The sequence below is a fragment of the Pseudophryne corroboree genome, chromosome 5, assembly GCF_028390025.1.
Source record: "Pseudophryne corroboree isolate aPseCor3 chromosome 5, aPseCor3.hap2, whole genome shotgun sequence".
NCBI classification, from domain to species: Eukaryota; Metazoa; Chordata; class Amphibia; order Anura; family Myobatrachidae; genus Pseudophryne; species Pseudophryne corroboree.
The window spans coordinates 238,934,744-238,948,055 of record NC_086448.1 but is presented as its reverse complement, the minus strand read 5'-3'; the positions used below and the strand labels follow the sequence as shown (position 1 = coordinate 238,948,055).

The 13,312-nt window shown below is 46.9% G+C and overlaps 1 protein-coding gene across 3 annotated transcripts in view; it reads left to right on the top strand.

The window, feature by feature from the left end:
- SGO1 (shugoshin 1) overlaps positions 1-12,999 on the top strand; it is a 280,791-nt gene extending 267,792 nt beyond the window's left edge. For all 3 annotated transcript variants that reach the window (XM_063922202.1, XM_063922203.1, XM_063922201.1), the window contains one exon: positions 11,607-12,999. In XM_063922202.1, the coding sequence (XP_063778272.1) occupies positions 11,607-11,745 (139 nt within the window). In that variant the 3' untranslated portion in view covers positions 11,746-12,999. The remainder of the gene's footprint in view (positions 1-11,606) is intronic.
- Positions 13,000-13,312: the final 313 nt, after the last annotated feature.

Below are 13,312 nucleotides of genomic sequence, written 5' to 3'. Positions count from 1 at the left end.
AGGGATGATCTCAAATATTTCTAATAATTTATCCCATAATGAGAAAGAGACCCAATACTTAAGGCAGTCTGTGGATGACCTGATGAAGAGATTCAGTTCCCAAACCAGCATCTGAGACCCATACCGTTTGTCCACAAAAGCGTACTCTGGCCCAAATCCTGCAGGCTGACACTGATGACGTATGAGACGCAGAGGAGGGTGAGGTGGACTCTGGAGGGGGGGATGCAGCTCTGTCACAAGGAATACAGGCCCTGATAGAAGCTATTAGAGACGTCCTGCACATTCCTGACAAGGTGACAGAGGAGGATGAGTAATCTTATTTTAATGTAAAAAAGAAACCCTCTGCTACTTTCCCTGCATCAAAGGAGTTGAATTCCCTGTTTGAAGAAACTTGGGTTAATTCTGACAAGAAGTTTCAGATCCCTAAAAGGTTACTCGCATCCTTCCCTTTTCTCTGATGTCCTAGTGGATGCTGGGAACTCCGTAAGGACCATGGGGAATAGACGGGCTCCGCAGGAGACTGGGCACTCTAAAAGAAATATTAGGTACTATCTGATGTGCACTGGCTCCTCCCTCTATGCCCCTCCTCCAGACCTCAGTTAGAATCTGTGCCCAGCCAGAGCTGGATGCACCTAGTGGGCTCTCCTGAGCTTGCTAGAAAGAAAGTATTTGTTAGGTTTTTTATTTTCAGTGAGATCTGCTGGCAACAGACTCACTGCTACGTGGGACTGAGGGGAGAGAAGCAAACCTACCTGCGTGCAGCTAGCTTGTGCTTCTTAGGCTACTGGACACCATTAGCTCCAGAGTGTTCGAACACAGGGCCTGACCTCGATCGTCCGTTCCCGGAGCCGCGCCGCCGTCCCCCTTGCAAAGACAGAAGAAGGAGATAAAATCGGCGGCAGAAGACTCCGGTCTTCATTAAGGTAGCGCACTGCAGCTGTGCGCCATTGCTCCCACTGCACACCACACACTCCGGTCACTGTAGGGTGCAGGGCGCTGGGGGGGGGGGGGGGGCGCCCTGGGCAGCAATAAGTATACCTTTTGGCAATATATACACATAATACAGTCTGGAAAACTGTATATGTGTAAAACCCCCGCCATTTTTAGTCAGAAACAGGACAGAAGCACGCCGCTGAGGGGGCCGGGCCTTCTTCCTCAGCACACCAGCGCCATTTTCTCTTCACAGCTCCGCTGGAAGGAAGCTCCCCAGGCTCTCCCCGGCAGTATCCTGGTACACAAAGGGTTAAAAGAGAGGGGGGGGGGGGGGGGCACATAAATTTAGGCGCAAAATTTGTATATACAGCAGCTACTGGGTAAACACTGAGTTGTAGTGTAATCCCTGGGTTATATAGCGCTGGGGTGTGTGCTGGCATACTCTCTCTCTGTCTCTCCAAAGGGCCTTCTGGGGGAACTGTCCTCAAATAGAGCATCCCCTGTGTGTGTGGTGTCGGTACGCGTGTGTCGACCTGTCTGAGGTAAAAGGCTCTAAGGAGGTGATAGAGCGGATATGTGTGTGAGAGGGTGTCTCCGTCGACAACGCCGACACCTGTTTGGATATGTGTAAGTGCTAAGGTGAATTTATTGCACAAAAGGTTAGGGAACAGACAGGAAATCTACCCATGTCTGTCCCTGTGTCACAGAGACCTTCAGAGTCTCTCAATGCTCACTATCCATAATAACAAACACTGGTATCGACATGGAGTTTAACTCCACTGTCGACTACGATAATGCAAAGTTACAGCCAAGATGGCTATAAGGTATTCAATATATGATTATTGAAATAATAGATGATTTGCATATCACTGATGACTCATCTGTCCCTGACACGAGAGTACACATGTTTAAGGGGAAGAATGCTGAGGTAAATTTCCCTCCTCTCATGAGGAAAAAGAGCGGGAATCTCCAGACAAGAGACGGCAGCTTCCCACAAGAGAATTCTCAGGCTGTATCCTTTCCCCACTAGGGCCAGGATGTGTTGAGAATCTTCCCCTAGGGTGTCCTGTTTGCACAGACGGTAGCACTTGCTATTCTCAGGGATCCTGCAGATAGCGTGCACATTCTAGTATACTACCCAGACCGGCGATTGTGTCGGCATGGGTTTATAGCGCTGTGGCAGCGTGGACAGGTACCTTATCAGCAGAGATGAGACCCTAGTATGCAATATAAATATATTAAAGATGCTGTCTTAAGTGATAGATATATAGTTATAAAGCATGCCCAAAGAGGCATGAGTATACTGGGTCCTAGAGTCAAAGCTATGTCGATCTCTGCTTGACGTGTCCTGTAGAATATGCATTGGACAGATGATGCCGACTTAAGAGGCATATGGAAGGCTGAGGATTGTGTGGAGAAGGGTTCTCGGGCCTGGTCTCCACAGCTATAGCCTGTAATTCTGCTAGTTTGCCTTATATTCCTGCACAGCCTAAGAAAGCACAACATTATTAAATGCAGCCTTTCGTATAAAGAAACAAGAAAGTCTGAGGGGCGTCGTTTCTTGTCAGAGCCGGGCAGCTAGTTCCCAGGAACAGAAGTCCTCCCCAGCCCCTACAAAAATCCACCAATGTCGCTGGGGCTCCACAGGCGGAGCTAGGCCCGGTGGGGACACGCCTTCGTAAGTTCAGCCACAAGTGAGTTTACTCCCTGTTCGATCCCTGGGCAATAGATATTGTGTCTCAGGGATACAAGCTGGACTCTGAGAAGATGCCCCCTCACCGACGGCCCTGCGGGCTTCCCCCCCAAGAGAGGGAGCCAGTGTTATCTGCAACTCACAAATTGTATCTTTAACAGGTGGTGGTCAAGGGTCCCCTCCTTCAACAAGAGGGTGTTATTATTAGACCATGTTGTAATCCCGAAACCAGACGGTTCGGTCAGACCCATATTGATTTAAAAATCCCTGAACATATACCTGAGAAGGTTCAAGTTCAAGATGGAATCGCTAAGAGCGGTCAGTGCAAGCCTAAAAAGGGGGAGACTTTATTGTGAATCGGGACATGAGGGATGCATACCTTCAGGTCCCCATTTATCCACCTCATTAGGCGTACCTCAGAATTGCGGTACGGGATTGTCATTACCAATTTCAGATGTTGCCGTTTGGTCTCTCCACGGCCCCGAGAATATTCACCATTGTAATGGCGGATATGATTGTGCTCCTGCGGAAGCAAGGTGTCACTATTATCACGTACTGGGACGATCTCCTCATAAAAGCGAGATCAAGAGAGCAGTTGCTGAACAGCGTATCACTTTCTCTGGAAGTGTAACGGCAACACGGCTGGATTCTATATATTCCAAAGTCGCAGTTGGTTCCTACAGCTCATCTGCCTCTCCTAGGCACGATCCTAGACACAGACCAGAAAAGGGTTATCTCCCGATAGAGAGAGCTCAGGAGCTCATGACACTGGTCAGGAATCTATTAAAACCAAAACAGGTGTCAGTGCATCACTGCACTCGAGTCCTGGGAAGGATGGTGGCATCATACGAGGCCATCCCCTTAGGCAGGTTCCATGCGAGGACCTTCCAATGGGACTTACTGGACAAGTGGTCCGGATCACCTCTTCAGATGCATCGGTTAATCACCTTATCCCCTAGGGCCAGGGTGTCTCTCCTGTGGTGGCTGCAGAGTGCTCACCTTCTCGAGGGCCGCAGATTCGACATTCAGGACTGGATCCTGGTGACCACGGATGCAAGCCTCCGAGGGTGGGGGGCAGTTACACAGGGAAGAAATTTCCAAGGTCTGTGGTCAAGTCAACTGACTTGCCTTCACATCAATATCCTGGAACTAAGGGCCATATACAACGCCCTAAGTCAAGCGGAGATCCTGCTTCGCGACCAACCGGTTCTGATCCAGTCAGACCGCAGGGGTTCATGTAAACCGCTAAGGCGGCACAAGGAGCAGGGTGGCGAGGGTAGAAGCCACCAGAATTCTTCGCTGGGCGGAGAATCAAGTAAGCGCACTGTCAGCAGTGTTAGTTCCGGGAGTGGACATCTGGGAAGCAGACTTCCTCAGCAGGCACGACCTCCACCCGGGAAAGTGGGGACTTCATCAGGAAGTCTTCACGCAGTTTGCAAATTGATGGGAACTGCCTAAGGTGGACTAGATGGCGTCCCACCTCAATAAAAAGCTAAAAAAGGTTTTACGCCGGGTCAAGGGACCCTCAGGTGATAGCTGTGGTCGCACTAGTAACACCGTGGGTGTTCCAGTCAGTCTCTGTATTCCCTCCTCTTCCTCTCATACCCAAGGGCTGAGAATTGTAATAAAAGAGGAGTGAAAACAATATTCTTTGCTCCGAATTGGCCAAGAAGGACTCTGTACCCGGAGCTGCAGGAAATGCTCTCAGAGGACTCAGGGTTTCTGCCTCTCAGACAGGACATGTTGCAACAGGGGCCCTGTCTGTTCCAAAATTTACCGCGGCTGCATTTGACGGCATGGCGGTTGAACGCCGGATGCTAGCGGAAAAGGGCATTCCGGATGCAGTTATTCCTACGCTGATAAAGGCTAGAAAAGACGTGACAGCAAGACTTTTTCACTGTATGTGGCGAAAATAGGTTGCTTGGTGTGAGGCCGGGAAGGCCCTACAGAGTAATTCCAGCGGGGTCGATTCCTGCATTTCCTACAGTCAGGAGTGACTATGGGCCTAAAATTAGGATCCATAAAGGTCAAGATTTCGGCCCTATACATTTTCTCTAAAAATGAACTGGCTTCACTGCCTGAAATTCAGACGTTGTTCCGGGGGTGCTGCATATTCAGCCTCCTTTTGTGCCACCGGTGGCACCTTGGGATCTTAACGTTGTGTTGAATTTCCTGAAATCCCACTGGTTGAGCCACTTAAGACCATGGAGCTAAAATATCTCACGTGGAAAGTGGTCATGCTATTGGCCTTAGCTTCGGCTAAGCGTGTGTCAGTATTGGCGGTTTTGTCATGTAAAAACCCTTATCTGATCTTCCATATGGACAGGGCAGAATTGAGGGCTCGTCCCCAATTTCTTCCTAGGGTGGTATCATCGTTTCATTTGAACCAGCCTATTGTGGTGCCTGCGGCTACTAAGGACTCTGAGGATTCCAAGTTGCTGGACGTAGTCCGGGCTTTGAAAATTTATGTTTCCAGAAAGGCGGGAGTCAGAAAGTCTGACTCGCTGTTTATTCTGTATGCAGCCAACAAGGTTGGCTCTCCTGCTTCGAAGCAGACTATTGTTCGCTGGATCTATAGCACGATTCAGCTGGTTCACTCTGCGGCTGGATTGCCGCATCCAAAATGGTGAAAGCCCATTCCACAAGGAAGGTGGGCTCTTCTTGGGCATCTGCCCGAGGGGTCTCGGCTTTACAGCTTTGCCGAGCTGCTACTTGGTCGGGGTCAAACAAGTTTGCTAAGTTCTACAAGTTTGATACCCTGGCTGAGGAGGACCTTGAGTTTGCTCATGCGGTGCTGCAGAGTCATCCGCACTCTCCTGCCCGTTTAGGGAGCTTTGGTATAATCCCCATGGTCCTTACGGAGTTCCCAGCATCCACTAGGACGTCAGAGAAAATAAGAATTTACTCACCGGTAATTCTATTTGTCGTAGTCCATAGTGGATGCTGGGCGCCCGTCCCAAGTGCGGACTCTCTGCAATACATGTATATAGTTATTGCTTAACTAAAGGGTTATTGTTATGAGCCATCTGTTACTGAGGCTCAGTTGTTGTTCATACTGTTAACTGGGTATGGTAATCACAAGTTGTACGGTGTGATTGGTGTGGCTGGTATGAGTCTTACCCTGGATTCCAAATCCTTTCCTTGTTGTGTCAGCTCTTCCGTGCACAGTTTCCTTAACTGAGGTCTGGAGGAGGGGCATAGAGGGAGGAGCCAGTGCACATCAGATAGTACCTAATCTTTCTTTTAGAGTGCCCAGTCTCCTGTGGAGCCCGTCTATTCCCCATGGTCCTTACGGAGTTCCCAGCATCCACTACGGACTACGAGAAATAGAATTACCGGTGAGTAAATTCTTATTTTCCTCAGGATGATAGGAAAAAATGGGAAAATCCACCGATTTTTGACGCATCGGTATCTAGGTTGTCACGTAAAATAATCTTACCTGCCCCGGGGGCAGCCTACTTTAAAAGAGGCGGCTGACCGCAAGATTGAGACCACTCTCAAATCTCTGTACACAGCTGCTGGGGTGGCCCAAAGAACTACTATATCTTGTGCATGGATCACTAGGGCCAATGCAATATGGTCAGGTAACCTAATTGAAGGGTTAGATTCCTTATCCAGAGGGGAGATGTTTTTACTCCTACAGCATATACAGGACTCTGCAAATTTTGTGGTAGAGGCCATAAAAGAAATAGGCTTGCTCAATGCACGCACCACGGCCATGGCAGTGTCTGCACACAGGGACCTATGGCTACCCCAGTGGATTGCGGATTCCAGAAAAGGTGTGGAAAGCCTTCCATTCACAGGTGAGGCCCTGTTTGGAGATTTACTGGATACGTGGATATCCAAGGCTACGGCGGGTTAGTCTACATACATACCTTCCTTCCGCAGCCCCCCCAGCTAGGAAAACCTACTCTGCTCCAACTCTGACGTCCTTTCGGACAGCCAAATTTAGAAATAAAAATAAAGGTTCTTCTACGGCCTTCAAAGGCAATAGAGGTAAACCCAGAAAACAAGCAACTGCAGGTTCACAGGAACAGAACTCCGCTTCTGCTTCCTCAAAGCTTTCAGCATGACTGTGGTCCGCACTGCCTGGAAGACAGGCAGGTGGGAGCCAGATTAAGATATTTCAGTCACATATGAACAACATCATGCCAGGATCCCTGGGTCAAAGCTCTTATAGCACAGGGCTACAGACTGGAGTTTCAGGAACTCCTACCCCACAGATTCTTCAAATCAGGCTTACCAGCTTCTCAAGCAGCAAGTATGACTTTACAAGAAGCAATTAAAAAACTGGTACAGACTCAGGTCATTGTTCCAGTTCACCCGGAAGTGTTCAGGTGCTTGACAAGTCGATGGGGATAACCACAGATCGACAGGATGGCCTCGCGTCTCAACAAGAAGCTCAAGCGGTATTGTTCCAGGTCGAGAGACCCACAGGCAGTGGCTGTAGACGCCCTGACGACTCCATGGGTCTATCAGATGGTGTACGTGTTTCCTCCACTTCCTCTGATCCCAAGAATTCTAAAGAGAATAAGGGAAAAAGTTCTAGCAATTCTAATTGCTCCGGACTGGCCAAGAAGGGCCTGGTACGTGAACCTTCTGGAGATGCTTCTCGAAGATCCGTGGCCATCTCCTCTTCGCGAAGATCTTCTGCAACAGGGCCCGTTCGTCTATCAGGACTTACCGCGGCTACGTTTGTCGGTATGGAAGTTGAACGGCTGATTCTAGCCAGGAGAGGGATCTCTAACAAGGTTATCCCGACAAGCCAGGAAGGGGGTAACGTCTAAGCTTTACCATCATATTTTGAAGAAATGTCTCTTGGTTTGAGAGCAGAAAATTTTCTGCGGTGGAATTTCATCTGGGATGTTGACTGCTTTTTCTGCAGTTAGGTGTGGATGTGGGCCTACGTCTGCTCCATAAAAGTCCAGATTTCGGCCTTGTGCATTTTCTTTCAGAAACAAATGGTTTCTCCCTGTGAGGTCCAGACGTTCTTGAAAGGTGTTCTGCACATCCAACCGCCCTTTGTTCCTCACACGGCACCTTGGGATCTCGATGTGGTGCTGCATTTCCTCCAATTGGAAAGGTTTGAGCTGTTACAGGAGGTGGACTAAAATATCTTACATTGGAATACTGTCACACTGTTGGCCTTGGCTTCAGTAAGATGTGTGTGTGAGCTGGGGGCTTTGTCTCACAAAAGACCCTATTTAATTTTCCATGAGGACAGAGTTGAACTCGGAACTCGTCAGCAATTTCTTTCTAAGGTGGTGTCTGCATTTCACATCAATCAACCTATTGTTGTTCCGGTTGTCAGACACCTCTACTACTTCAAAGTCTTTGGGTGTCGTGAAGGATTTGAAGGTGTATGTGAAAAGAACAGCTTGTCACAGAAAGACGGACTCGCTGTATGTTCTTTATGATCCCAATAAGATTGTGTGTCCTGCTTCAAAGCAGACAATTGCACACTGGATCAAACTTACTATCCAGCATGCTTATTCCACGGCAAGTTTGCCATGTCCAAAATCTGTACAGGCCCACTCTACTAGGTCGGTAGGTTCTTCCTGGCGGCTGCCCAGGGTGTCTCGGCTTTGCAGCTCTGCCGAGCTGCTACTTGGTCAGGCTCGAACACGTTTGCAAAGTTCTACAAGTTTGATACTTTGGCCTCTGAGGACCTTCAGTTTGGTCAATCCGTTCTGCAGGAACCTCAGCACTCTCCCACCCAGTTTGGGAGCTTTGGTACATCCCCATGGTACTGAATGGACCCCAGTGTCCTCTAGGATGTAATTTGAAAATAGGATTTTAATCGGTAAATCCTTTTCTCGTAGTCCGTAGAGGATACTGGGCGCCCGCCCAGTGCTTCGTTCTTTCTGCACTTACTTGGTTAAGTAATGTTAGTGCAGCCGTTGCTATTCCTGTTTCAAGTTTGGTTAGCTTGGCTTTCCTCTTGTGTGTGTGCATGTTTGGAATCTTGCCACTATCATTATCTATCCTCTTGAAGTATGTCCATCTCCTCGGGCACAGTTTCCTAGACTGAGTCTGGTAGGAGGGGCATAGAGGGAGGATCCAGCCCACACTATCAAATTCTTAAAGTGCCCATGGCTCCTAGTGGATCTGTCTATACCCCACGGTACTAATGTGGACCCCAGTGTCGTCTACAGAGGAAAGGATTTACCGGTAGGTAATTAAAATCCTATTTTTCCATTACTTGACCATCTTTTAATCCTGGCACATTCGCAGGAATTGCTCCTATGTCATCTGTAACAGACAATAACGTGTCTGCAAAAGCATGGGTGGCTCATAAATTGGGCAAAATAGTCTCTGGTTCCGTCACAGCGGATGACTCACTTGGGGGCTGTACTGGATTCAAGCCTTCAGAGAGTAATTTTACCTCTGAACAAGATATCCAAAGTTCAGTCAAGGATTCAGGAGTTGCTACACAGTCAAAAGGTATCCATTCGCACAGCAATGGGTGTGATGGGCTTGATGGTGTCAACTTTCAACATGGTGGAGTATGCACAGTTCCACTCAAGGCCTCTTCAGCATCTGATCCTTGCCAAATGGAATTTGTTGCATCAGATGATAAAAACGCAAACTATGGTCCTTACGATGGAAATGAGGTCATAAGCCTGGTGGCTACAGACATCCCATCTGGACAAGGGGAGACCCTTTTGGATATCAGATTGGGAAATTCTGACAACGGATGCCATTCTCCAGTGCTGGGGAGCAGTGTCAGTAAGGTTTTGATTCCAGGGGCAATGGACCAAGGAAGAAGGTTGCCTGCCAATAAATATATTGGAACTTTGGGCCATACACATGGCACTGATTCAGGCAAAGGACATTCTTCTGGGAAAACCAGTTCAGATCCACTCGGACAATGTGGGCAGTAGCGTACCTCAACCATCACGGAGGAACTCTCAGCCAAAAAGCTATGAAAGAGGTAAGTCACAAACTAAAATGGACAGAATTTCATCATCCAACCTTGTCCGCAGTGTTCATTCCAGAAGTCCTAAACTGGGAAGCGGATTTTCTCAGTCAACACGCGATTCAGGCAAGCGAATGGGCTCTACACCCGGAGGTCTTCCAGACTCTAGTCGATAAGTGGGGGTTGCCAGAGATAGATCTCATGGCGTCCCATTAGAACAACAAAGTTCTCGCATACGGGTTAAGAACGAAGGTTCCCAGAGCGATCTTTGTGTATGCCCTGTCTGTGAGATGGGACTTTCATCTGGCCTGTGTGTTGAGAAAGATAAAGCAAGGAAACGGTGCCGTGATACGAATAGTTCCGGCTTGACCCAGAAGACATTGGTACACAGATCTGCAGAGAATGTCGATGGATGCTCCACTCCTGCTCCCTCAACGTCCAGATCTACTGATGCAGGGTCCTTGTTATCACAGACATCTGGATCGACTGTCTTTGATGGCGTGGCTCTTGAAACCTCTATCCTGAAGTCAAGAGGATTCTCGCAACAGGTAATTCAAACAATGCTCAGAGCAAGGAAACATTCCTCATCTCGCATTTATCACAGAATATGGCAAACCTATATTCATTGGTGCAGTTAACGGAAAATGGACACTGGGTCTTTCAGAGTTTCCAGGGTTTTAGCATTCCTTCAGGCAGGACTGGATAAAAGTTTGAAGGTGGCTTCCTTGAGAGTGCAAGTGTCAGCATTGTATGGTTCCAAAAGAAAATTGTCAACTTAAAGGATGTGCGTAATATTTTTCCAGGGAATGGTGCGCATTCAACCTCCTTTTCTTCCTCCAACAGTGCCTTGGGACTTAAATTTAGTCCTAAAGGCCCTTCAAGTTGCCCCATTTGAACCACTTAATAAAGTGGATCTTAAATGCTTGACAGCTAAAGTTCTCTTTCTACTGGCCATGGCGTCAGCTAGAAGAGTATCAGATTTAGGGGCATTGTTATGTCCTCCATTTCTGATCTTTTATCCAGATAGAGTGGTTCTCAGAACTAAATCTGGGTATCTTCCCAAGGTGGTGTCTAAATTTCAACTCAACAAAGAAATTGTAGTCCCGGCTCTCCACGAACCGGGCCTTTCTGCGGGAGATGCATCGCTGGATGTGGTCCGTGCCTTAAGGATCTACGTGGCTCGTACCAGTGCCATCAGAAAGACAGATTCTTTCTTCGTTCTCTACGGATTTCACAAGAGGGGGTGGCCTGTTGATGAGCAGACACTGGCAAGGTGGCTTCGGATGACTATTTCAGAAGAATATTATCAAGCTGATCTCCCTGTTCCTGCTTAATTTTCTGCTCACTCTACTCGTAAGGTAAGTCCCTCATGGGAAACACAACGTGGTGCTTCAGCAGAACAGATCTGTAAGGCAGCCACATGGTCTTCCATTAACGCATTCATTAGACATTATGCCATGTATACCTTTGCCTCTCACGACGCTGAATTTGGGCGAAGGATTCTCCTGTCCAATCAGGAGCGTCCCCACCACTAAATTGCTGTGGATAACCTGTGGACCCTGCCGGAGAAATATGTTATGGTAAGAACTTACCGTTGATAACTGTATTTCTCCTAAGTCCACAGGGATCCCACCCTGAGGATCCTTTTACTCACTAACCTCTTCTTGTACAGAAGGGTGTGCTTGTGTGTTCTAGCCTGGTTAGGGCAATCTATGATGCTCCTGCCTTGAGCTTTGGGAATACAACTGATTTGCCTGTGCCAGGAGGCGGGGTTATATGGACGGGCCCGTTGCATGCTGGGAGGCCGAAAAGCTTTGACCAATTGGTGCAAATCCACTGTCGCTTCATCATATCCCAATGTTATCCTGTGGACTTAGAATTACCGTTATCAACGGTAAGTTCTTACCATAACGTATATTTCTGGATTGTTCAGCTTGGATAGGACAAGGAGGTTGGCTCAGATTTCTCAAGATTTGCATGTTTATAGAAGTGGTACAAAATGTAAGCCTGTTGCATCCATACAGCAGAAATCTTTAAAATTATTTTTCTTTTTCTTCACAGGAAGCTGCGAAGAGGTGATCCATTTACAGATACTGAATTTTTAAGTTCACCCATTTTCAAGAACACTGACTCAAAGCGCAGTTCACTTAGTAGAAAATCACTTGCCAGATACAATGAAGCGTTTGTCGGCTGTAGATAAGTTTGAGATTCAGACTAACAAGTGACTGTACTTAATGTAAATACGTCTCCAGGTGGTTTTTGTAATAAGTGCTCACTAGAGGGTTGGTTCGGCCCTTAACATGTATATGCCTAGTAATCACAGCATCTAGAGGAGATATTGCTTTCTTTACTTAAAACAGAATGTTGCAAAAAAAATGTAATTTGTAATTTGTTCTGCTCTATTTAAGGCTACATTATATTAATTTGTAAATATTTGCATGTAAACATCTAGAACTTTCCTGTATATAGCAAGATGTCCAGTGTATTCACCAACAATTGACTCGTAATGGTGGTCTGTTTATTTCCCCTATAGTAGGCTTCTACGGTATCAGTACTAAATGCCGCCGGCTGGAATCCCGGCGGTCGAAATACCGACGCCGGAATCCCGACCACACAATCCCGACAGGGGTGGCGAGCGGAACGCAGCCCCTTGCGGGCTCGCTTCGCTCGCCACGCTGCGGGCACGGTGCCTCGCTACGCTCGGCACACTATTATATTCTCCCTCTATGGGTGTCGTGGACACCCACGGAGGGAGAATATGTCGGGATTGTGGCAGTTGGGATTCCGGTGTCGGTAATTCGACCGGCGGCATCTTGACCGCATCCTGCTTCTACAACCTGTAACTTTACAGGTGTTTTGAAACTACATGTCATTGTGTGCTCTGGCAGCCATCTAGCTGGTTATGCTGGGACTTGTAGTTTCACAACACCTGGAGACCCACAGGTTGTGTAGACTCGTCTTCAGTTTTGTCACCTAGGGGTTCTTTGTTCTGGCTCCACAAAACATATTTGTTCACAAGCCATTAATATGAATTGCCTAGGTACATTTTGTGTTTGAATAGTGCAGCTTTTTGTCTCCACATAGCTTAGAATGTTTAATGGATGGCAGCAATTACCACAAGAATGCATGTATTCATGCACTACTTTCAGATAGAGAACAGCAGAAGGAAAGGCGCTTTTTGAGGATTTATTGTATTTTCTATAATGTGAAACAAAACCAACGTTGCTTTCAATCTTACTTTCCTGATTCATATAGAAAGATTATGGTGTTGCTTCAAAACGACGACTTAAATGTTTTTAAAGTACACAAATTCCCAAGTGATGATCAGATGTTATGCGCACTTTCATTTGTCCCTTTTTTTTTTTTTTTTTGTATCCTTTTCATAATAGCTTTCAGCAAATATTGTGGGTTTTTTTTGTATATCTTGTTCTTGTCAAATATCTTAATACATTTTAATAAATGATCAAATTTGATAACATGATTTACATTTTTGTTTTCCTACCTTTTCTAGAACTTCATACTTTGGGAACTTTTGACCCCTTTTTTCTTTCAGTTAAATACTTACACTTGTGTCTTATACTCCATTATCCTAAAACAAGAGGGGCAGTTAATAAAATGGGTGTCTAGTCAAATTAATACTAGAAATAGCTTTTAGTCAACTCTGCTCAATTGTGATTAGATCTGCAAATAAAGGTGAGTTGTGATTAAAAGTACACCCAACTGTATAGCTTAAGGCTAACTAGGTTTCTGAATTGCATCAAAACATA